The sequence below is a fragment of the Ahaetulla prasina genome, chromosome 3, assembly GCF_028640845.1.
Source record: "Ahaetulla prasina isolate Xishuangbanna chromosome 3, ASM2864084v1, whole genome shotgun sequence".
Classification (NCBI taxonomy): Eukaryota; Metazoa; Chordata; class Lepidosauria; order Squamata; family Colubridae; genus Ahaetulla; species Ahaetulla prasina.
Window position 1 is genome coordinate 59,224,251 of NC_080541.1, and position 23,480 is coordinate 59,247,730.

The 23,480-nt window shown below is 36.9% G+C and overlaps 1 protein-coding gene across 1 annotated transcript in view; it reads right to left on the reverse strand.

Annotated features, from left to right (window-relative positions):
- Positions 1–23,480, reverse strand: part of MYOM1 (myomesin 1) — a 90,824-nt gene that overhangs the window by 38,740 nt on the left and 28,604 nt on the right. Inside the window, exons 7-15 of the mRNA XM_058176286.1 lie at positions 17,648–17,736; positions 17,447–17,512; positions 15,869–16,039; positions 13,816–13,977; positions 8,548–8,689; positions 7,105–7,304; positions 5,467–5,523; positions 3,824–3,948; positions 2,072–2,255 (exon numbers count right to left, since the gene is read on the reverse strand). Of these exons, the coding sequence (XP_058032269.1) occupies positions 2,072–2,255; positions 3,824–3,948; positions 5,467–5,523; positions 7,105–7,304; positions 8,548–8,689; positions 13,816–13,977; positions 15,869–16,039; positions 17,447–17,512; positions 17,648–17,736 (1,196 nt within the window). The remainder of the gene's footprint in view (positions 1–2,071; positions 2,256–3,823; positions 3,949–5,466; positions 5,524–7,104; positions 7,305–8,547; positions 8,690–13,815; positions 13,978–15,868; positions 16,040–17,446; positions 17,513–17,647; positions 17,737–23,480) is intronic.

The following is a 23,480-nucleotide window of genomic DNA, read 5'->3' on the forward strand; positions in this document are numbered from 1 at the left end:
CGTGCCCCTCCTGGTTGGTGCTGGCCACTCAGGAGGTGACACGAGGCTGGCTCCAGGCAATTACGAGCGCTTCCTTGTTGGAGGGAGTCTTTCCGGCCGCCTTGAAAGAGGCGGTGTTGAGGCCCCTCCTCAAGAAGCCTTCCCTGGACCCGGCTGTTTTAGGTAATTATCGTCCGGTCTCCAACCTTCGCTTCGCGGCGAAGGTTGTAGAGAGTATGGTGGCATATCAGTTTCCCTGCACCTGGATGAAACTGTCTATCTAGACCCGTTCCAGTCCGGTTTCCGGCCCGGTTACAGCACTGAGATGGCTTTGGTCGCGTTGGTGGATGATCTCTGGAGGGCCAGGGATAGGGGTTGTTCCTCTGCCCTGGTCCTATTAGACCTCTCAGCGGCTTTTGATACCATCGACCATGGTATCCTGCTGCGCCGGTTGGAGGGATTGGGAGTGAGAGGCACCGTTTATCGGTGGTTCTCCTCCTATCTCTCCGACCGGTCACAGACGGTGTTGACGGGGGAGCAGAGGTCGACCCCGAGGCGCCTCACTTGTGGGGTGCCGCAGGGGTCAATTCTCTCGCCCCTTCTGTTCAACATCTATATGAAGCCGCTGGGTGAGATCATCAGTGGTTTCGGTGTGAGGTACCAGCTGTACGCGGATGACACCCAGCTGTACTTTTCCACACCGGGCCACCCCAACGAAGCCATTGAAGTGCTGTCCCGGTGTTTGGAAGCCGTAGGGGTCTGGATGGGGAGAAACAGGCTCAAGCTCAATCCCTCCAAGACGGAGTGGCTGTGGATGCCGGCATCCCGGTTCAGTCAGCTGAGTCCACGGCTGACTGTTGGGAGCGAGTCATTGGCCCCGATGGAGAGGGTGCACAACTTGGGCGTTCTCCTGGATGAACGGCTGTCTTTTGAAGATCACCTGACGGCCGTCTCCAGGAGAGCTTTCCACCAGGTTCACCTGGTGCGCCAGTTGCGCCCCTTTCTAGACCGGGATGCCTTGTGCACAGTCACTCACGCCCTCGTGACATCTCGTCTGGATTACTGCAATGCTCTCTACATGGGGCTCCCCTTGAGGAGCATCCGGAGGCTTCAGTTAGTCCAGAATGCGGCTGCGCGGGTGATAGAGGGAGCCCCTCGTGGCTCCCGTGTGACACCTATCCTGCGCAGACTGCACTGGCTACCTGTGGCCTTCTGGGTGCGCTTCAAGGTTTTGGTGACCATCTTCAAAGCGCTCCATGGCATAGGGCCGGGCTACCTACGGGACCGCCTACTGCTACCGAATACCTCTCACCGACCCGTGCGCTCTCACAGAGAGGGACTCCTCAGGGTGCCGTCAGCAAGACAGTGTCGTCTGGCGACACCCAGGGGAAGGGCCTTCTCTGTGGGGGCTCCCGCCCTCTGGAACGAACTCCCCCCAGGACTTCGTCAACTTCCGGACCTCCTAACTTTCCGTCGCAAGCTTAAAACGCATTTATTCATCTGCGCAGGACTGGACTAGATTTTAAATTTATAGGGGTTTTAATTGGTTTTAATATTTATACTATTTTTAATAATTTGGCTTTTAGAATAAGTTTTTTAATGGTTATCTTAATTTGTACATATATGTTTTTATTTGCCTGTGAACCGCCCTGAGTCCTCCGGGAGATAGGGCGGTATACAAATACGAATAAATAAATAAATAAATAAATAAAAAATATATAATGTATGATATAAAATATACATAAATAACACTGGATAGTCAGTATTATTTAAAAGAATACCCTTCTAACAGATAGACCATATCCACCCTACCACAAGGCCCAGAGGAACAACCAGTTTTTCAAGGTCTTCTACAACAGCATTAGGGTAGGAGCCATACGATCTTATTCCATGAGGGAAGACACCATGACAGAGAAAACATTGTTCCAGATCCTGAAAGATTACAATGTTTAATCAAGGGGACCCAGAGTACCAGCTCTTATAAGATAGGCAGAAACCCTGAGAACTGAACAGTCTCTCAAATAGCACTGGAGTAGTAATATGTAAGCCAACAATCAATATTACTTTGGAGTGTCCTTCATTGTATACTTACCAAGTTTGTCACCAACCACAGTGGCTTCAGTGGCCTCAGAGGGCTCACCAATTCCAGCTGAATTACAACAGCGAACACGGAATTGGTAGGATTTCCCTTCAGCTAAGTCAAAAAGGGCGAAGCGAGGAGACTTTACTGGGATCTCAGTATTCACTCTTTGCCAATTTTCTGTTCCTGCAACACACTAAAATAAAAATTTCAGGATTGGAAAAGACCAGTGTCTTCAGCCAAAAACCTTAGACTTTTCTCTAATATGAGCAAACAAGCCCACCCTTTAAAAAAATGCTTAATGAAGTTCCATTATTAATCTGGAGCATGACCAATAATAGCCTAATTCTACTATGCATTTTTAGATGTACTGTACAGAGTTATATTTAAAAAAACAGAATATACAAGAAAATGATGGGGATGTGAAGCATCCATCTTTTGATCACTTTTAAATTAGTTGGCAAAGAGCAATGTGTTGCTCCAAAACATTCTGAACAGCTTTAATCTTTCCTTTCAAGTAACTCCATCTGTTTTCCAGCATTTCTGTCACAATCTAAAGTAAAATCTAAATGTGCAGGGCTTTAGCATTTTCCACAGATCCAATAGGATGAGATCATTGTTTTAAAAATATTCAACAATGCTCATATCACACACAAGATCTTGGATACTGCTCAGAATGTAGACAATCTATGTTTATTTCCTGTTTAGTTTGATTAATTGACCAAATGTTCTAGGATGCTGTAATCTGAAGGACCTAAAAAAAGTTCAACTTTTATTATGCCAGATCTAGACATCTACTCATTGCTATGACACTTTAATTTTTAAAATTCTTCTTTGATTTCATTAAATCAGGATTTCTCTGAGCATTTTAGATAGAGGCAAATGATATCCACAATATTAAGTTATTTTGAGACTTTGTATTGTGACTCAATCTTACTGTGATTCAGCGCTCTTTGAAATTTCTTTTCTTTTTCAAATTATGCCTTTGATGAATAAACCACCCCCCCAACTCTCAAAATGCCTTTCTTGTTCTTTTACTAGAGTTGATCAAATTGGATCACATTATCCTGGTTTTCTCCCTTTCATCAAGCTTCTGTTTTGCCTGCTATATCAATATTCTTGTGGACCTAAGAGGTTCTTTCTCAATGGTGCTTGGAGGATTGGGAAAGAGCTGCTGTCAGAATGTAAAAGCAAGACAAATTACCAATAATTAGAGCAAGAAAGATTATTGAAATCTTAGGAATGGCTTTAAAAGTACCGAGGACTACAATTAAAAGCAAATATAAAAATATATATGTGTAAGTTTTCTTTCTTTCAACATTCTCAATATTCAGTCCAATCAGTACTTCAACAATTAGAGAACTAGTTAGTTCCCCAAGTGTAACTTCTTCTTGTCCATCCATCCATCCATCCATCCATCCATCCATCCAATTTTCATTAAGTGAAACCGAAGAAAGGAAATGGAACAACTTTTCTCTCCCATCTTATTTCTTTGTCAGTGCTACTTATTCAATTATTTCATATATATTCATAGCTTTTTTCTACATTTATTGTAAATATTACATTAAACACGGAGAGAAAGACAGACATAGCAAGGATAGCTCCAAAGTCTTAAAACAATTTTAAGTTTTTAAAGTATTAATACTGTTGAGACACTCTGTAGTGTGTGTCTTTGATGTTAAATTAAATAGTTTGAAATGAAAAGGTATCAAACTAATAGCTCAGCAAAAAAAATCAGTGAGAAAATAGTCATCTTGGTTTTACCTTTTCAACAAAGTACATGACACCTTCATGGCCCCGTTCATGTGGAGGTTTCCAGCTAAGTACTATGTAGTTCTTAGTTGCCTCTGTAACACGGAGGTCTAATGGAGGTCCAGGAACAATACCTTCTGCTTGAAGAAGAAAAAGAAAAAAAGAAGAAACGGCAGAAGTTTATTCACTTTTTTCTCCACTAACAGCCTCTCTGTATGCTGCATCTGCATTGATCTAGCACTGATGCTGTATTCTTGAGCATCTAAGAACTGGCTCAGCTACGATGCAGCTCAAATTGCAAAACTCCCACTTTGCTATCATGGTACTGGAATTTCTTGGAGCTTGAGGTAGACCATTTCCCGCTTTCGGGGATTTTGCCTCATACTTGCACTCTGCACTTGAGCCCAGAGGTCTTTAACAGATTTCACACACAACCAAACTTGATCTTAATCCTAGTATTCTAAACAGTTTTGTAATCCTTGTAAAACCCTACTGATTTCTGTGTTTATGTAAGCAACAGAAAGCCTCATCCTATTGTCTAGCATCTGTAATTACTCTTTCTCACCTTATAGGTAAAGATATGTTCTATACAATGATTTACAACCATAACCACACCTGGGGGAAAGCTCTTGGCTGCAAATCTATAGCATCATATATAGCTTCATAGATTTCAATAAGAATTTGAGAAATTAAATCCATGTTTTGATACTCAAATGAGTATCCTTCAGTTTCCTTCAGACCAACAGCTCAAATTGTAGTTATTATTGCCAAATAAATGAACATAGCATGAACTGAAGATACAGGACTACAACTGAAAACTAGTAATTCTTTTTCTATTTTCTACATTGAACAATTTTTTTTTCTCTAGAAGTTTCTATCAATGTCTGTCTGACTTGCAATATTTACACACTTCTATTAGTGAGATGGAGAAAACATAGATTGGCTCATGATGATTTCTGCCTGTTTTCTGCAGTTATGCCAACTTCAGAATGCTTTGAGTTACCATTGAACAATAGCAAATGATCCTGCAGAACAATTGAATGCCTTTATGTAGGCAATCAACTTGAGACTAGAAAATTTCAGTTTCAGAAATGAATTTTCTCAATGAAAATAAAAGTAAATAAGCATTTTCTGTACAACACAGCAAATCTACTTAAATGGCTGGGAAAAGTATACTTTAAAACCTAAAATTAATAATTTGGCATGTGCAAAACTTGCTATTCCAGAAATAGAACATTTCTGAGAACTATGGAACATTGCTTTTATCTTTTAAACCAATGCAATTTGATCATTCCAGGAGTGGTCTGATGACTTTCTGAATGATAATCCCTTGAATCAAAAATGATTTGTGGCAGTCCAGATATAGTTCAGCTCTCAAAACATGTCCACAATATCACAAACCATCTTTGGAACAGTCAGCTTGACCAACAAGAGGAATAGAATATTTTGAAGAATGATTTAAACATTTTAGACTGTTCTGATTAAGGTTTTGCACATCTTTTCTCACTACTTTAAACAGCATAGTCATATTTCCTGATTAAACTACAGTCCATATATAAAGTTTCATGTGAGAAGCCAAGACAAAATGGTGTTTAAGCTTCAATACAGATATGATCTCCAAATAAAATATTAATTTCTATTAAAAAATGTGTTACCTGAAGGTTCCTCTTCAGTGACAATAATCTGTCCGGTCCAAGGGGCAGAAGGATGACCTAAGCATATTGACAGTGATTAGTTGAATTAAGCATAACCCCTCATTTGGCAAGTTATTTAACTTCCCTTATTGTAACCAAATAATCTTAACATTAATATCAGTCTGGAAAACAGAAACCATTAAAGTAATGAAGTCAGATCTCTACTGCTCAGTTCATGAACTGCTGATTCAGTTCATATACATACATATTTTAGTTGCATATAGTAGTTGGAGTAGAGACATGAATCTCTTCCCATTAGTTACATCATGTTTTCCAAAACTGGGCTTTTCCAAATGTATTGGACTACAGCTCCCATTGACTTCACTTATTTGGGCCATCTTCCTTTCCATAGAAAGAATTCAGATGTCCCAGGTTATAATACACTGTTTCAGTGCAAACTTATTTTATTTTATTCATTTATCTTATTCAATTTCTATAGTCACCCATCTTGATCCAAATTTTAAAACCATAAAAACAGTAACAAATTATACAAATAGGCAACAAAAATTATCATAATAGTTACATAAAAATGAACACTCACAGACTTTTCTAACCTTGTGGTGTCCACATGTCCTGCACTAGAACTACCACAACCACCTCTGGTCATGAGGTGCTGAGGATCTACAGACCAATGCATCTAGTAAGCATCAAGTTGGAAAAAATTCTCAAAGTCCTCATTCACACAGCAGCTTTGCACTGGTTTTATATAGACCTACTTCCTGTTTCCTCACAAAAGAGCCTCCATTTTAATGTCAGCATGCTGAGACAGATTGAAGCTGGTCCAAGGTGATCCAGCAGAAAGAAGTGTCATGCATGTAAATAGAACCATAACTGCTTTGTGAACATTTTATATCACAAGGCAGGGAGTCTTTGGAGGGTTGACTACCTCTGGAATCCAAATGACCTGTTGTGGGATCAAGTCCTCCCATCCAACTGTGGGACTCTGTACCTCTGCTTTCAATGCTGGAGAGAACAAATCTTTGCCTGGTGACTATTTTCTTGTTATGTTTGTTTCTGTTTCATCAGAGGAACATCAACCTCACAGAACACCTCTACTTTGGTGAGCTCCTTTCCAAGTTGGATGAGAAAGGTAAGAAAAGAGGGATAACGGACTAAAGGGAAGATAATTCTTAAGGGAAAACTATATCACAGCATTTCTTTATGGATAGGATTATGGTTCCTGTACTGAGTATTTCAGATAATGATATATAAGCAGTGGATGTAAAGAAATGTTATAGCAATAGCACTTAGACTTATATACTGCTTTGCAGTGCTATGCAGGCCTCTCTAAGCAGTTTAACAGAGTCCGCATATTGCCCCCAACGATCTGGGTCCTCATTTTACCGACCTTGGGAGGATGGGAGGCTGAGTCAAGACTCAAACAGCCAACTTGCTGGCATCCGGCAGTCAGCAGAACTAGCCTGCAGTACTGCATTCTAACCACTGCGCCACCTTGGTTAGAAAGGAGTTTTGTTCAGCAAATCTTATTTTGAACAGTGAAGTTTTTGTTTACTATTGTTTCCTCTAGTGGACTGTTCTTAGTCTTCTAAAAATTAAAATTTTAAACGTCTTGTTGAGATACATTAGAAAGTCTCTTACTTTTAAGTCTGGCTCTATCAGCAGGATCTAATGCTGCCACAGGTTCTGAGATGCGGGATGGAATGCTGATACCAACATTATTCACAGCACGAACACGAAATATGTATGAGCGCCCTTCAATTAATCCTGTGACAGGGAAGCGAGCAAACTTCACTGGTGTTTCATTGCATTGGGACCACTGAGTGGTACCAACTTCACATCTGGAGGTGGGAAAAAAGCAAGAAAGGCAAAATGACATGGAAATAATAAATACATCTCAGTTCTTTCCAATATTTGCTTGTTTGTTTTAATGCACCTGTCTGCTTCCTCTTCCTCAAAAACTGCCTAAAGGCGTAGGAATTCAGTAACTATTTTTATGGCCACTGAGTGTAGACTTATTGTCCCTTCACAAAGTAAAATGAAATAAATACATTTCAAACATCTTTGTAAATTGAATACATTGGAAAAATAACAGTCCTTATAAATCTTTCTGGGCATTCTACAGGCCTATAAACATCTATGCCATCTAAGATGTTGGATTGTAAAGGTCTGAATGAGCAAAGTCTTTCTTATGTTAATATACTAGGACTTTTTGACCATAACGATGTTAGTTACAGGATTCTACTCAATCTTCATCCACTTTTAATCACAGTTATTTAGATGAGCTTAGTCTGATCATTTTACTTGGGCTTCTTTTCATGATCAATCTAAATATGAAGGACTTGACCTGATCCCTGTATATCACCTTAGTGTCTTCTCAGCATGTTTAATTTTATGTACATAAAAACAATGTTTTGTTTCAGATGTTATGTTCAATGTGTAAAAGTTTACAGCTTAAAGTAGGGTTTCTCACATTGCAATCTAGGACTCTTGAGGATGGTTACAACTGTTTTTAAAATTTGACGAGAGAAAGCGAAAGCATTGTCAAAACTAACTCCAGATTTTGTTTCTCTTTTGTCTATGCAAACCTACAAAGGGCAGCTGTGACATTACAAAGTTTGAAAATTCCCATGATAAATAGATTCAAATTTAATTATATAGTATTGAAACTATATGATGAATTTATTTATTTTTTTGCTTTAAACTCAATTAAATTATTAGTTTTGTTCATAGGTAAGAGGTGTCATGTGAGCTCATTTATCATTTTATATGGTCACAATACAACAACGTTTGAAGGTTATTGGGGTATCAACTGATGAGGTATTAGGTGAAATAGTGAAATTCCACAATATAATCAGTGAAACATAGAGAAAAAGATATTAAAATACTTAAATATATATATGTAGCATTATGATTACATATATTACCAGTGTAGTAAGTCATATTCTGGAATATGTGTCAACTTGAGAAAATAACAAATTCAATATTGTAAGAATCAGATACACGGAAACTTCTTAATCCAAATTTTCCTTACAGTCATATTGTCAAAGAGATTACTTATCCCGATCTATCATAAATACTAACTTATCAATGAAATATCCTAAAATAGGATGTCCACCATCAACAGCTGGTTGTTTCCAAGAGATGATAACATAATCTTTGTTAGCATCCAAACACTTCACATCTAAGGGAGAACCAGGGACTCCTGCTATATCAGCATCAGCATCTACATGGAAGGAGACATGCATTTAAGAATATGACTGTTAGCAAAAAAAGTTCTTTTACCTTATTAGTACAGTTTTAATTTTTCACTAATTTATCTATAACTGATGTCATAATAAAAACACAGTCTCATTAAAAATAATAAGAAGCTATTTTTGATTACACATTCCCTCCCTCAGTGCATCCAACCAATCACACTATATCCATGCAAATACAGTAAATTGCTGACTGGTGGCCTATTATTAAAATTTAGAATATCAATATTGCAAGCATAATTATTTGACTTTCACACAAACTTTATTATACGATTAGAAAGAAGAAACTTTTGTTGTTTAGATCAAAATGTTTGTTATACAATATAGGTTTTGGCCTTAAGCTGATCGTTTAATATCAAAGTCATATACAATGCACAAAAACATGCCAATAAAATGAAGAGAAACAGATAAGTAGATTATATTTTACAAAAGTTAAAGTACCCAAAAAAGTTAAAAAGAAAGAAAAAGAAGAAAAAGATATATTGAGTTTTTAAGTTCCCCCCATTGTGTATGTCTGCTAATTTGCTATACTATAGAACTTTAAGCCTCCTTAGAAGTCAGGCTGTGATTGTATTTGCAGGTTGTACAATATATGATGTATTGTATGTATGGAATCATTCTTGCTTAAATTTGGTTAGTATTTTGTCACACACACACACCAACACACACACACACACACACACACACACACACACACACACACACACACACACTGTTAGTTTTTCATTGCTGCATGGAATAGAATTCCATTTCTCCATGTCTGCTCCCAATCAGATATTGCTGGAATTTTAACTCTTCCACTGGCTCACGTTATTTGGGAAATTACAACTAACTATCTCTTGGGAATGTTCTATATTTGTGATGAGATTATATATATATATATATATTTTGATCATGTTCAACAAGAGGAGTCTATTTCCCAGGACCTGCTGACCTGGCGCCATTCTGGGCTTGATCAGAGAGTCAAGAATTTGAAGAGTATCAAAGTTGGCATTCAGCTCTCTTCAGCTGCTTTCAACAGCTGACGCTGTGATATTGAGGCACTGCATGGACTAGTGAAATGTGATCATCCAACACTTGTGCAACAGAAATTCCAGAACTTGTTAAAAGTATGAATTCCCTAGTGAAATGCATCATCTGTACAAAAATCTAAAAACACCCTGATTGAAAAGAACAGAATGAATACCCATAGTTAATGAAGTACAAAACTACTCTATATGTATATAAATTTAGAACTAGATAAAGTAACACTTATAGAATTACAAGTCTGTGATTGGCTCTCATAAGAATGCATTTCATAAAAATTCTGATTCTGAGCATAGTGTGTTCCTTAGTTTAAAAACCATAGATCTCAAGCATATGTTTATGTGATAACACAAAAAAGATGATAGAGCTTATTTGTTTGAAAGAATCAATGTTGGGAAAACACTACAGCCTATGCAGATCAGGTAGCAACTACACACATAGCTGTTCTTTTACCAGGTTCAAACAAATACAGGCTTTTTAAATCATGATGTCATTTTTTGATTTGAATTTGTGTATGTGTAAGATTGAAAGGAAAAGAGATTTTCCTTTTTGGTCTCCTTACATCAGATGTGAATATTTGTTATTACATTTTTTGATTTTTCTAATTTTTGCATTTTGGGATGGTGTCAGGATGCTCCCAAGGCACTTGTTTCTTTTTTTTTTTTTTTTTTGTTCAAAAAGTTTTTATTGGTCAAAAAAGGTTTATACAAATACATATCAGGTATGGTAAATTTTCATTTTTCTTATGCAAGATAAGAATTTTACTCAAATTTTTAACACATACAACAGCCATATGGCAAGCAGGTGACACGAAGTAGCTAAGTTTACAAATCTTACATACGCAATAAAGAAGGGTCAAGAATAAACAGAATATCATACAAAAGAGAATAAGGAAAGCCAACACAATACCAAATATCTTTATCACTTCCTAGTTTTGGATCTCAGAACTCTGGGTTCAGCCTGACCCAACTCCAGGGCCGCAACAGCGGCAGCCGCCCGCCCATGGTCTATAACCTCCCTTCTTCAATTCCTGGGTCATCTAATTCCAGGAGGGCTTTGTGTTCCTCCACGTAGGCCGTAGCCTCCATAATTGTACTAATTTTTTCGTAATGCCCTCCCGGAAAATCATCAATCCCTCTGGCATCAGCCATCTGAAGCCTACTCCCTTCTGGTACAATTTGCTTGACAAAAAGTAATATTTCTTTCTCATTTCACGTACCTGTCTGGGAATCTGCCTCAGAATGGCTATCTCCCTGCCCCTATAAGTCAGTGCCCCACTCCTATGTTTTCTAAGAATTTCATCTCGTCTCTCTTCTCACAAATTTGACATGAACCTCTCTGGGAACTGCATGCGTGCATATTGTGAATTAACTCTATAAACTCGATCCACATCCCAATTCATGAAATCAACACCTCTCCCAAGAAATTCTCCCAACAATTTAGTCACAACATCTCTCAAATCTTCTTGGTCCACTTCTTCCAAATTTTGAAACCTAAGGAAATAAGACATTTTATCCATCTGTAGTCCAAGCACAGCATTGCCTGTCGTCTCCTCTCTTTTCTGCACTGCCCGCATCTCACCCTCCAGACCTTCCACTTTCTGCTTGTTTTCTGCTGAGACTTGTTGAGTATCCTTTAAATCCTTTTGGATAGTCACAATTTCTGCTCTTATTTCCGTTTGGCCTCTTTGCAAATCATCCAGTTTCTTGTCCATATTGGATAACTTTTCCAGAATTCTCTCCATCTCTCCAGCAGTTGGTCTCTGACCTTTTGCCATTTAAAAAAAAAAAATTCAAAATCCTCAGGCAAGCACAGTATCCTTGTAATTTCCTCCGGATCCACCAGGGGGCACTCACAGGAGCAACGAGTCCAGAGTACAGTTAGTCAACCAGGAAGCCGAAGGGAAGTGATGTCATCAAGATTCTCATAGTGAAGGCGGAAGCTGGACGCCACCACTGTTCCCCAGAGGGAGGGGGGGCCTCAAACCCTCCCTCCTAAATTTCTCCATCACCTCTTCTCTCCAGAGCTCCACAAAACCGGTAATCTTCTTATTTTAAGTTCTCCTCTCTCCAGAATGACTCGTGCTCCTTCCAGCCGCAGGGGAGAAAAACCCCCCCGCACTCCGGAGCACTCCACTCGCGTTTACCGATATCCCCTTCCCTTCTCCATTCCTCAATTCTTCTCCGTTCCCTGTTCACCACCAGGCTGCTGCAGTTATAAATCCAAAGCCCCGGTGTCACCGGGCACAGCGGCCCAGGCGACGACCAAAGTAATGGCCGTGGCCCGTGGCCTCCGAACCCCGCCGAGCCTAGGACGCGCCAGCATCGGTCCCCCCAGTCCTGTATGTCGGCTGGGAGACCCCTGGCGAGCCGTCCGTGCGGCAGGTGTCCTTTTCGGAACACCTGGCCCCTGGGGGCCTCGGCGGCGGCCGGATTCGGGCACTGGGGGCAGGAGAAGCCTCCAGACGACCGTTGCCCCTGGACACCGGAAGTCGTCTCCGGCACTTGTTTCTTTTGAGTAGGGACAGAATTTGGGAAAATAAATCAGTTACATTTCCTCCTTTCAGCATATGCAATAGACTTTCACTCTCCTGCACGATCTCTGCTTTAGTTCAGAGATCAAACAGGTATGGTAAAGGTCTGAAACATCTGCTCCATCCTAACCTATTATTGATGCTTGGTTTATTTAATTGATTAAATTTTTATGACACCCAGCTCCCTTACAAGATGATTCTGGGTGGCTTTCCTACCCAGTGGAAAGAAAGAAGTTTTTGTAGAAACAACTACAAAAAAGGTGACCATTTTCTAATAAAGACTGAATTTGAAAATGAGCTGGATCAAGGTGAATGTTGGCAAATGAATAAATAAATAAATAAATAATTCCCCAAGTCAGCCCAATTGACAGTCAGTTATGCAATGGTCAGGAATGTGCCACCTCCTCTGTTCTTTGCCTCCTCTCTGATTCCTCCTTGCGAGCCAGACTGGAACTATTATTAAAGGGCTGTAAATAATTCTAAATGCATTCTTTGCATGCTTTCCCTATTCTGTTTTAGTCCTAAAAATACTACTCATTCCCTTTTTTCTTTTAACTCTGTGTGTGTGTGTAATTAGATATTTTAATCTTTTCTTTAATCGTAACTTTTCTTTTATGTACACTGAGAGCGTATACACCAAGACAGGGGTCTCCAACCTTTGCAACTTTAAGCCTGACTGGGGAATTCTGGGAGTTGAAGTCCGCCAGGCTTAAAGTTGCTAAGGTTGGAGACCCCTGTACCAAGACAAATTCCTTGTGTGTCCAATCACACTTGGCCAATAAAAAAAATTCTACTCTATTCTAAAGTAATGGAAGGACTCATTAATAATGCTGTTTCGTTATTATATGAATTCCTTCATTTTTTATTCTCTATTGAGGATTCCAATTCTTTTATTTATATTTATTTATTAGTTAGAAATGTATTCTGTCTTTCCTCTAGAAAGAAAATGTGGGCTGCAAGCATTCGATGCTATCTGATTTTGTCTCTGTCAATGAGATAGGGAGGGTTCAATGAGTCACATAAATTAGTGAATGGTCTTCTGTAACTGAGGAGGAACATGAATATAGGTCTTTACAATCATAATCTAACACCTTAAACACTATTAAACACTATATCACATTGGCTGAATTTTGGCTCTAATAAAGCCTAAAAGAAAAATGTACAGGATTAAGCTGGATATGACACAAGACAAAGGTAAACAATTTGGTTCCCTTCAGAAATTTGGGATCGAGGACTATATTTACAAGGGATGCAAGAATCAGGTTGCCCACCTTTGACATAATATATCTTTAAGAAGTTCTCTTGGCAACATTTTGATTGGCACAAGTATTTATTGTAAGGAAGGAAACTCCCATATTAAATGATACTTTAATGATAATTAAAAGTATAATTATAATTAATGGTAATTAGACCTATAAATCATAATCATATAAAATGTGTCTATATTAGAGAAGACAGTATAACACTGAAATCTTACTGTCATTGGCGCCACGTGCATCACTGTCTTTACTTTATAATTACTATGATATGTCTTACCTCGAACAAAAACATAAGCACTGTACTCCTCATAATAGTCTCCCATTATCACACGAAGGGTATAAAGGCCTTCATCTTCTTTATTCGCATGAGTCAAGGTCAATGAGGCTCTTTCGCCACTCCAATGCATCTGAACCCATTTTGATGGAGAAATCAAAACTCCTAAAAATTAAAAATATATATATACCCTGAACAGATACCAGTGGTGGGATTCAAATTTTTTTACTACCGGTTCTGTGGGTGTGGCTTGGTGGGTGTGGCCTGGCTTGGTGGGCATGACAGGGGAAGGGTACTGTAAAATCTCCATTCCCACCCCACTCCAGGGGAAGGTTACTGCAAAATCCCCATTTCCTCCCTGGGATTTGGGAGGCAGAGTATAGATGAGGGTGGGGCCAGTCAAAGGTGGTATTTACCGGTTCTCCAAACTACTCAAAATTTCGGCTACCAGTTCTCCAGAATTGGTCAGAACCTGCTGAATACCACCTCTGACAGATACCACTCACAAATGGATACTACTCACAAATGGAATTGTTCATGTTTAAATAAACGTCCTTTACCAAGGAAATATCTAATAGTCCTTTCACAATGATACATTTGTCTGAGTTTAACTCATTGAAGTCACCTTTTTCAAAACTTTTTCTTTCCAACCTTACATGTTATATTTCAATCAATATAAAAGTTCAATCAATAATGCGTTGGCTTAGGAGAATGAAAATAATCTATCATCTCCTCATATGTGATATCAAAAATGCACATCATCTTCATACATGAGTGTCAACTGGTTTAATAATTGTGGGTTGGCCTTAGGAAATGAGTTTCACTCCCAAGTATTCATATTGATTTCAGAACCTTCCCAAAATGTTTTCATCCTCAAGGCAAAGAAAAGCTATTTCCAGTTTAACTCAACTTATTGAAATCGATTGGCTGTTAATCTTATTTCAAGTCAGAAAAGTATCTTCAAATGCACCCATGAACACAGTGAAGCTCAAAGAGTCAGGATAAATTTTAAGGTGTATATAACGCTAACCATTCTATATTTTAAGTATCTGCCTATTGAAAGGCTACTCTCCCACTCTGTCTAACAATGTGGCCAGTCCTCAGTTTCAACAAGAAGACAGACGAGGCTTTCACTAACTAGCTAACATGATATAGGTAGCTTTTTCTGTTATACAGTGCAAACAATTTATTACAGTCTTTAATGAAGAAAAATATTTCTTAATCTGAATAATTAATAGTTTTAAGAGTTTATTGTGCTATGATAGCTTATAAGCAAATAATAGTTAAATATCCTGGCTTATTGTAGTATGTAATTTAGCCACAGTCTGAGAATAAAAGTAATATTAGTATAGGTAGCTTTCAGTTTATGTCCACTTGTTTAGTGACCATTCAAAATTACAGAGGTGCTGAAAAAAAATAAATGTACAGCCAGTCCTTGAAATTCTGGCCATCACAGTACCTCTGTAGTCATGTGATTACAATCTGGGTGCTCAGATGCATGGCTCATGATTATGATGTTGCAGGAAGTTATGGTCACATGATTGTCATTTGTAATCTTCTCTGCCATTTTCCCACAAGCAAAGTCAGTGAGGAAGCCAGCAGGGAACGTCAAGAGTTTTTGCTCCAGTTTTTTCTCCTACCTGCAGCACACCTACCCTGCTGTATGCACCTGCACCAGCCCTCTCATGGCTTCCTCTGACTCACATGTGTCTCAGCCATCCCAAGGCTTCTCCAGGCTTCCTTCCATGGTACCCCCATGCTCCTTATGCGGGACTCCTGCGTCATCTCACTTAACAACCCACAAGTTCTGGAGCTATGAGGGCAAAAGGAGCTGCCAGGACTGGTATTGCTAAGGGGTGTGGTCACAACTTCATCGCTTAGCGACAGCAATCCCAATCCCAATTGGCATCGTAACCCAAGGACTACCTCTTGCCACAACTTGCTTTCTATTGCATGATCCACTTTTCCCCCTACAACTTCAATTATATAGAAATATCCTAGGCAGACATCATCTAACTGAAACAAAGAAGAAGTTTATCTTTTAGTGCATGCTTACCATTCCTGTACCACTGGATTTCTGGGTGAAAACGCTTAATATCAGGATGAATGACAACCGTGCAGCCCAGACTCATTGTCTCACCTTCTCTTCCAAAAGAAACATCAAATGCATCCACAAAATGTATTTCAAACCTGGAAGCATAGCCATATGGACTAACACCAAGGCCAACTGTAAGAAGAAAAACTATGCTTATTCCTTTGTTAAAGCTGGGTTATTTAAAGTCGGATTGTAAGCTCTCTTTTCTTCTTCTGAAAAGATAAATTTTCAGATCCCCAACAGTGGAAGCAATTTTAAAGAGATGCATACCAATCTGGGAAGTATATAATATAAATCAAAGTTGGACAGTTTTCTTTATTATAAGATCAAAGTTCCCAGTTAAAAAGATATGCCTCAAATTCTCTTCACCATTCTCTTCATTATATTATTTAAGTGATGCTTAAGGGATATTTCTTTGTTCTATAAATTAAGTTGATTTCTTTTTATCTTTTGATCATGATTTAACATAAAAGTGGATATCACTTTTCTGTAGGCTGGATATTACAAGCCTGAGTTATATAACTATGCTAAAAATGAGTTTGGCACTCAGTTCATTCAAGCTGCATGTTATTAGTTTAAGAATAGTCCTGACAAATTCAGACAAATAGCCCTTTGGTTAGAACATTAACCAGTGAGAGATCCTGTTTCTTCTGTTGTATCTTTAGTCTGAAATCACCTGAACAATAACTTTATGGAACCAGATAATCTTTCGGAAAGCAATACTGGCCAAATAGATTCTATGACTTCAAAAGACTGCATTTGTTACTTGTTGCCTTGGGCATTTTTCTTTCTATTATGCTAAATGAGGAAAACTAATTTCCACAATAACAAATATACTCTAGAATCCTAATGATAGTAAATTATTATTCCCTGTGTCGATCTACATTTTATTCACCAAATGACAAAATAATTCTTATAAAGGGCATTTAAAGTAATGGACTAATGAAAACTAGATAAAGCAGTGAATTCATCAGGATTGCCAGATCTGGGCAGCAAAGAATACTGTATGGATATTAGAGGGTTTTGTACATCTTTACTAACATCTAGTGGTCAACTGGAATTTGCAGGCTCCAACTTTTAGAAATCTAACCCTTTAAATGGGGAGGGGGATATCTCAAACATGGTGATGCTGTGATCCCCTAAAATAATGATCTAATTATAGACCATGGACAACAGAAAAAAACTAACATTAGAATTGCACGGTATCAGCATGATGTGGCTTTTCACCAGATACTTTCTTATAAGTTAATATCTATGATACTTATCTTAATAAGATAAAGTGCTTAGTATCTTAAAATAACATTCTATCACATATATTATCAAAGGCAATAGGCAGAACTAAGCAATATTCTTTGCCTCCAACTGCATCTGATATTGCAGTATAAGATAAATCATTATAAAATATTAATATTTCCAAAAAGAGTATATTTCTTTAAATAATCTTCTCAAAACACTATACGGAACATTAAAAATTATACTAATACATTTCTGAATGATCTACTATAGTTTTCCTCATAATGAAGTTTATCAACAACTTACGGCTTAGGGGTAGTGTGACAGTTCCAGCATGGAAAAAACTTTCATCAAACTCTCCTTTTATATATCCTATAGTAAAAAAATAAAAAATAAAAATAAAGCAAAACAACATTTCTACTGTCATTTATCTGTAGGCCGCAAAACAAAATTTTAGCAAGTGGTACAAAAACATTTGCTAAGGAATGAATATTTGAACAAACCTACTTTTTACTACTACAGAAGCATAAGCTGAAAGTTCTCCTTTGACATTCATGGCAGAAGCACGATACTGAGCCGTGTCATCAAAATCACATCTGTGGGGAATGAAGGATTTAGGAATAATGTTAATGTCATAAAAAAGAACGATGCTCTTATATTTTGCAATAATTTTTAAAACTGGTCCCTTCCACACATGATGGCTGTGCTGATTTTAGATTGTTATCATTTTGGCATGTTCCCCTTGTACATGAGTCTTCCAATGGGCTTTGCAGCTTCAGAAATTAATTGGTCAACTCCTGTTCCTGTCTTCAATGCTGTGAAGACAGACAATAGTCTTTCTTCATAAAAGCTGAATGAGCATTTTCCCATTAGTGGAAATTACTGTCTTTTTCTTCCTTTTGGTTTCTTGTCTCCTGAATTGAAGCTGCCATGGTTGCATGGCACCATTCTGCATTAGTTTATGAACCTAGAGGGGCTATCTTGCTATGACCCTACAAAGTCACAGATTTTGTGTGTGTGTGTTTATTTGTTTTCCTTGGAAAAGCAAATAGGGAATGAAGAAAAACAAAGGAACAAGGCACCAGCAAGCTACCATTTTAGGCATCCCAGCTGGTCACCCAGGACTACCAGCTGTCCAAAGGAAAGGAAAGTGGGAATCTTCATGGAATGGTAAGAGCAAAGCCAGTCACTGTGTGGAAGGGGCCTTTCCTCTATCTTACTTAGGCAAATTTTATTCAGATTTATTTATCATGTTTCCTGCCCTCCAAAATTGCTCATTCAACTAGATGAAAATTTATTATATATTTTTTATTTATTTGATTTTTATACCGCCCTTCTCCCGAAGGACTCAGGGCGGTGTACAGGCAACAATAAAATACAGAACACCACAATATACCATTTAAAATACGAATTAAAAAACTTATTATAATTAGCCTAAAATGTTAGCATAAGAGAAAAAGGTTACATTGCATGGTAGAATTCAGAGCAGGTGAGTATGAGTAAGTTTCATGATGATTTTAAAAGCAGATGTAATGTAGCAGGGGCATTTAAAAAAAATAATAATTAAAGGAGCTTGTTGTTCTTTTACCGCGTTGTCCAATATCTCCGGTTTCCAAATTTACCCTATTTTTCAATATTATTTCACCTTCATTGCACTATTTACTAAGATTTATCTAATATGTTAATGCCAATAGCTAATTTGACTTTTCACTTTTACTTAATGTTTATTTATTGATGCAATCTCTATAGCCATCATTCTTAGTGACTTTGAGAGGCAAACAATCATAAAATGTTACACTATATATGAACATTTTCCTACAACTCAAGAGCATTCTGATTCTTAAAGCATGAAAACAAATAGCTTTTATTTTACCAAATTCACCCATATTTTACCAGTATGATGTTTTACCATTAGACAATAATTTAATTTCTTTGTTGAATTCAGCTCTTGCACAGTATTTTAAAAAAACTGTTTAGTAAAGGATAGATGTCAGATAGAATCGTTTGAATGAATGAGGAGCAGGATGGGGATAGGAATACGCAATGTAGTTAGATGGGGAAAAGGGAAATATTAGACATTATTGAAGGGTTCAACAACAAGGAAAAATGAAAGAAGCAACTGTTAAAGGATTTGGGAGTTTGGTTTGGTTTTTGTTTTGTTTTTTCAACCTTACCTCAGGTTCTCAATATTTCCTCTTGGGAACAAAACTCTCCACAAAAGCAGTTTCTTATGGACTCCTTTTTCTTCATGGAACAATTTGACTCAATATATACAAAAGGATTGTCTTTTGCCAATGAAGAAATAGGATAATGTGCTACATAGCACCAGGATCTTATATCCTATGCACTTAAACTGTAATCTCAATTCTTAATAACATTTTGATTGTATTAAGACCCTAAATCTGATTAGCTCTATTTAGGATGTCAGCCTAAGCATGGTCATAGGACTAAGCTAGAATTCATGGAAGATGAATGTTAATTCACTTCAGCTGGTATTTTGTACATCACTTGAGATGATGTGTAGGAAGTGAATCTTTATGACAGGCTGTGTGGTTTTCTCACACTTTATGGGCAAGCAATGAGCCAAGGTATCAATCATCAAAGTGGCTTGAATTCTAGTCAGGATAACATCAGCCGAACCATTTGCAGAATAAAGTGGTATCCTAGCAGCAAGTTCTATGCATCATGAAAACACAGCAAACCGTTAGTCATTTAATTTGTTTCTAATATATATTTTATTGCTAGATATTAGGTGAAGAAATTGTGATATGTTTTGTTTCATGTGCCAAAATAACTTGTCTGAATGCTGATATTATCCAAGATATTATCCGGCACAACATGCAGAAAAATATCTTAAGTCAGATTGACACACACAAGTGGAAGTTGCTTCCATCTATATGATGAATGATAGGTGTGGATTTATTACTTTCCATCTTCCATGACTTTTAGCCCTTCTACTAGGTAGCACATCATTCTGTTTGGGTCTCCTGGATTTCTGTAATTGAGAGAAGCTGCAGTACTTTAGGTTCAAGTTAATACTTGTAGAAATAATACAGAAGATGTTAAATTTCATTTTGTACACATCAACGTATTATAGATGATTCTACTAGGGCCGTTTTTTAAAAAAAGAATAAGCAGTTTGCATTGCAGTTTTCTAAAAAGTGAAATCTTATCTTTCCACCAAAAGAAAAAAGTTATGGGCAATGAATTCCAGTTGTACATAGAATTAAATTAATGGAAGAGTGTTTGAATGAAAAAAAATATGAATCAGATAAAGCCCAGGGTCTGATAAAGAACTATTTGTTTTAAGAATGTAAACAGAGGCATTTTTTGTCTGAAAGTCATCTTTAGCCTTACTGTTAGTATTTATTACGTGCTTAAAACTATATTCTAGTTAATAGAATAGAATTAGAAGAGAATAAGAAAATTATTTATTTTTTAATTATTAAAATTATTAGAAAATAATAATTTTCTAATGGCTTTCAGAGTAGGATTAGAATCCATCATGAAGATAACAGCAAAAAGAAATGTAACTTAACAGACTCATTTGCTAATAATGTTGTTATAGAAATTGCTGACAGATAATGGTGATGTGTTTTCAAACTATTATTTTATTTTATTGTATGAATACATTCTAGCATTATATGTGGATATTTAGTTGAAATTTTAGATATAGAAGGGGAACTATGTATCATATGCCAACACAATTATCTGGAAAACAGTTAATCTGTAAATAATAGTTTCAGTTAAAACAATATCTCAGCAAGGAAACATTACTTCTTAATGATCTTTCATCAATTTCTTATACTGTAATAACATTGTACAGGAGTTAATGGAACATATCAATCAAAATCTGATGTTCATTCATAAAGTTGTACCCTGTTAAAAATCTACATTGTGCTATATCCAGACATTACTTGGGACACCAAAAATACTTTGCTAATGAGTTTTGAGTTTAACTGCAGTTATAAAATACCTTACATAGGGTAATCATGAAGATAAAGCAACTGGCAGGGAGCATTAACCAGTGATCCCACACCAGCCTGCCTTCATATCGCTAAAGTCAGACCTGTTACTGAACAGACTAAATTCAACTACATTTATCATCCTATGTTACCTGCATTGATCAGACAATGTTATATTGATAAGATAATCAGATCCTGGATTACATGTTTCTCTTATCGACTACCTGGCATTTAATGACAAATCTTTCAAGCTTTGGAACAGCAACTTAAATCACACAGATTCTGCTTGCTGTTTGGGCAAGCAACCAATACATAATCTAGAATCTAGATAGATTTCCATTACAATAACACTATCATTTTCTTTCTAGCTTCTTCCACTGATAGCCATTTTTCAATCTTTAATTCTGACCCTTCACATCCTTCAAGAAATGCTTTCCCTTTTCCATTTTTTCTATTGACAGACAATAGCTAGTTCAGGCATTCAGTCTTCCCTTGAAATTACCATAACAGAGAATGAAGACATGTTAGTTGATTCCCATGCTAAATCCTATCATCCTCCATTCTCTGGGAGATAATATCTGCATTGACAAGCAGAGCCAGATCTAGGCTAAAGCCTGAGTAAGTATCAGCCTAGGGGCATCGGATCAAAAGCCTAATATGTTAACTGTTTGCTGAAAACCAGGAAATATCTAATTATGCTTAATATACAAGGTATAGAAAAAAAGGAAGGGGAGTAAGGAAAAGAAGGCATTATATTAACCTGGTCTCCTTTGCCCTTAATTCATACTGCCCAAAATTATGAAAAGGGTTACTTCCACAGTAAAATGCCCTATAAGTATACATTTATTTCCTAAAATGAAATGTCATGTATCTCCTTTTAGGAAATAGATTTAGATTCATAGGCTATATAACTTATCTTTCTACATTGTGTTGTCCACTCCATCAGTAATGCACACGTTTTCATTTACTGTATTACCTAAATGCAGAAATTTTAGTTTAAATCTTTTCTATATTAAAATAATTGATATTCCGTATATTCTTAATTTTTTGGAGCACCGGGAAAGATAAATATAGAGAAAAAGACAATAAAATCTCTGAAAATCTCATCCCCCAAAACAGCCCAATGTTTCAAAAAATGCTTTCACTACTTATTTTTACATAATATAAGTTTATATTAGCATTTGAGAACTGGACACATGCAAAAATGTAAAATCTGTATTAATATCAAGAGGTATTTCCTACTGTAAAAGGTATCTAAGAATATGGAATAATAAAAATACTATATTATATAATTTATTATTACCATAACACATACTAGGCAATAAAATATTATAAGGAACATAACTAGTACAACCAAACCTGTCTGGATACATTTTGTATTTTCCACTAAGTATTAGACTTGAAAGTTAATTTTATAAACTTTTTGCTTTGTTGGCATACTTAGTCAATAAAAAAGATACAAATTATTTAATTTGTAATTTAATTAGTACTTTTTATTCTATATAAGGTCAAATCAGTAAATGATTGAGCTATTATATATTCCCTTCCTACGATAAATTAATCTAGTTTAATTTCTAAATAAAAGTACATTAAATTGGTTTTAAGGCTGTCTGCCATAGTTTGCTATAACATGTCCAGTTGTCAAGCTTCTCATTACTACACCATTCTCCTAATGCTAACATGTTGTTGTTGTTGTTGTTTAAAAAAACCAATTACATGCAATATAATAAAATAATCACAAAATCTTTTTAGGGGATTCAAAGCACAGATATACTGGTAGCTTTCATAAATTGTTATCGTCCCAGTAGGCCAAGATAGCTTTCAATCATCCAGCTCTTCCTCCCATATTTTCCAGGGTTACACATCCCATAAACATATACACGTTTTGTTCTTCTAGCAACAGCATCCCAAAATATGAAGCTTGAGCAGGGCCAGCAGATTTCCTTGTGTGCCCTGCAGTCATGGGAAATTAAAATTTGTGAAACTCAACAGGCATATTTGCTGGTTAACCATGAGTTTTTGTACTTGGTTCAATAAGAAATTGCAGAATTCTACTTAAATCAAATTGGAGCCATTTATGACACATGGTCTTAGGTGGAAAAGATATAAAAATATTTTGGTGCTGTTCAAGACCCAGATTATATTGAGAGATTTAAAGGTTCTGTGTAAGGATAAGATTTGCAAAAGAAACTTTTATTTTAATTATGAATTTAAACCATTATAAATTACCTAGAATTTCTTATATGCCTAGAATTCAGTAAGTTATATAAGTATATATCAAATATAAACATTAACATATTAATTAATGCTAATTATGCTAGATAGGTAATCTTAATACACCACTGGTAGAAATTGATCAAGAAGAGCATACAAAA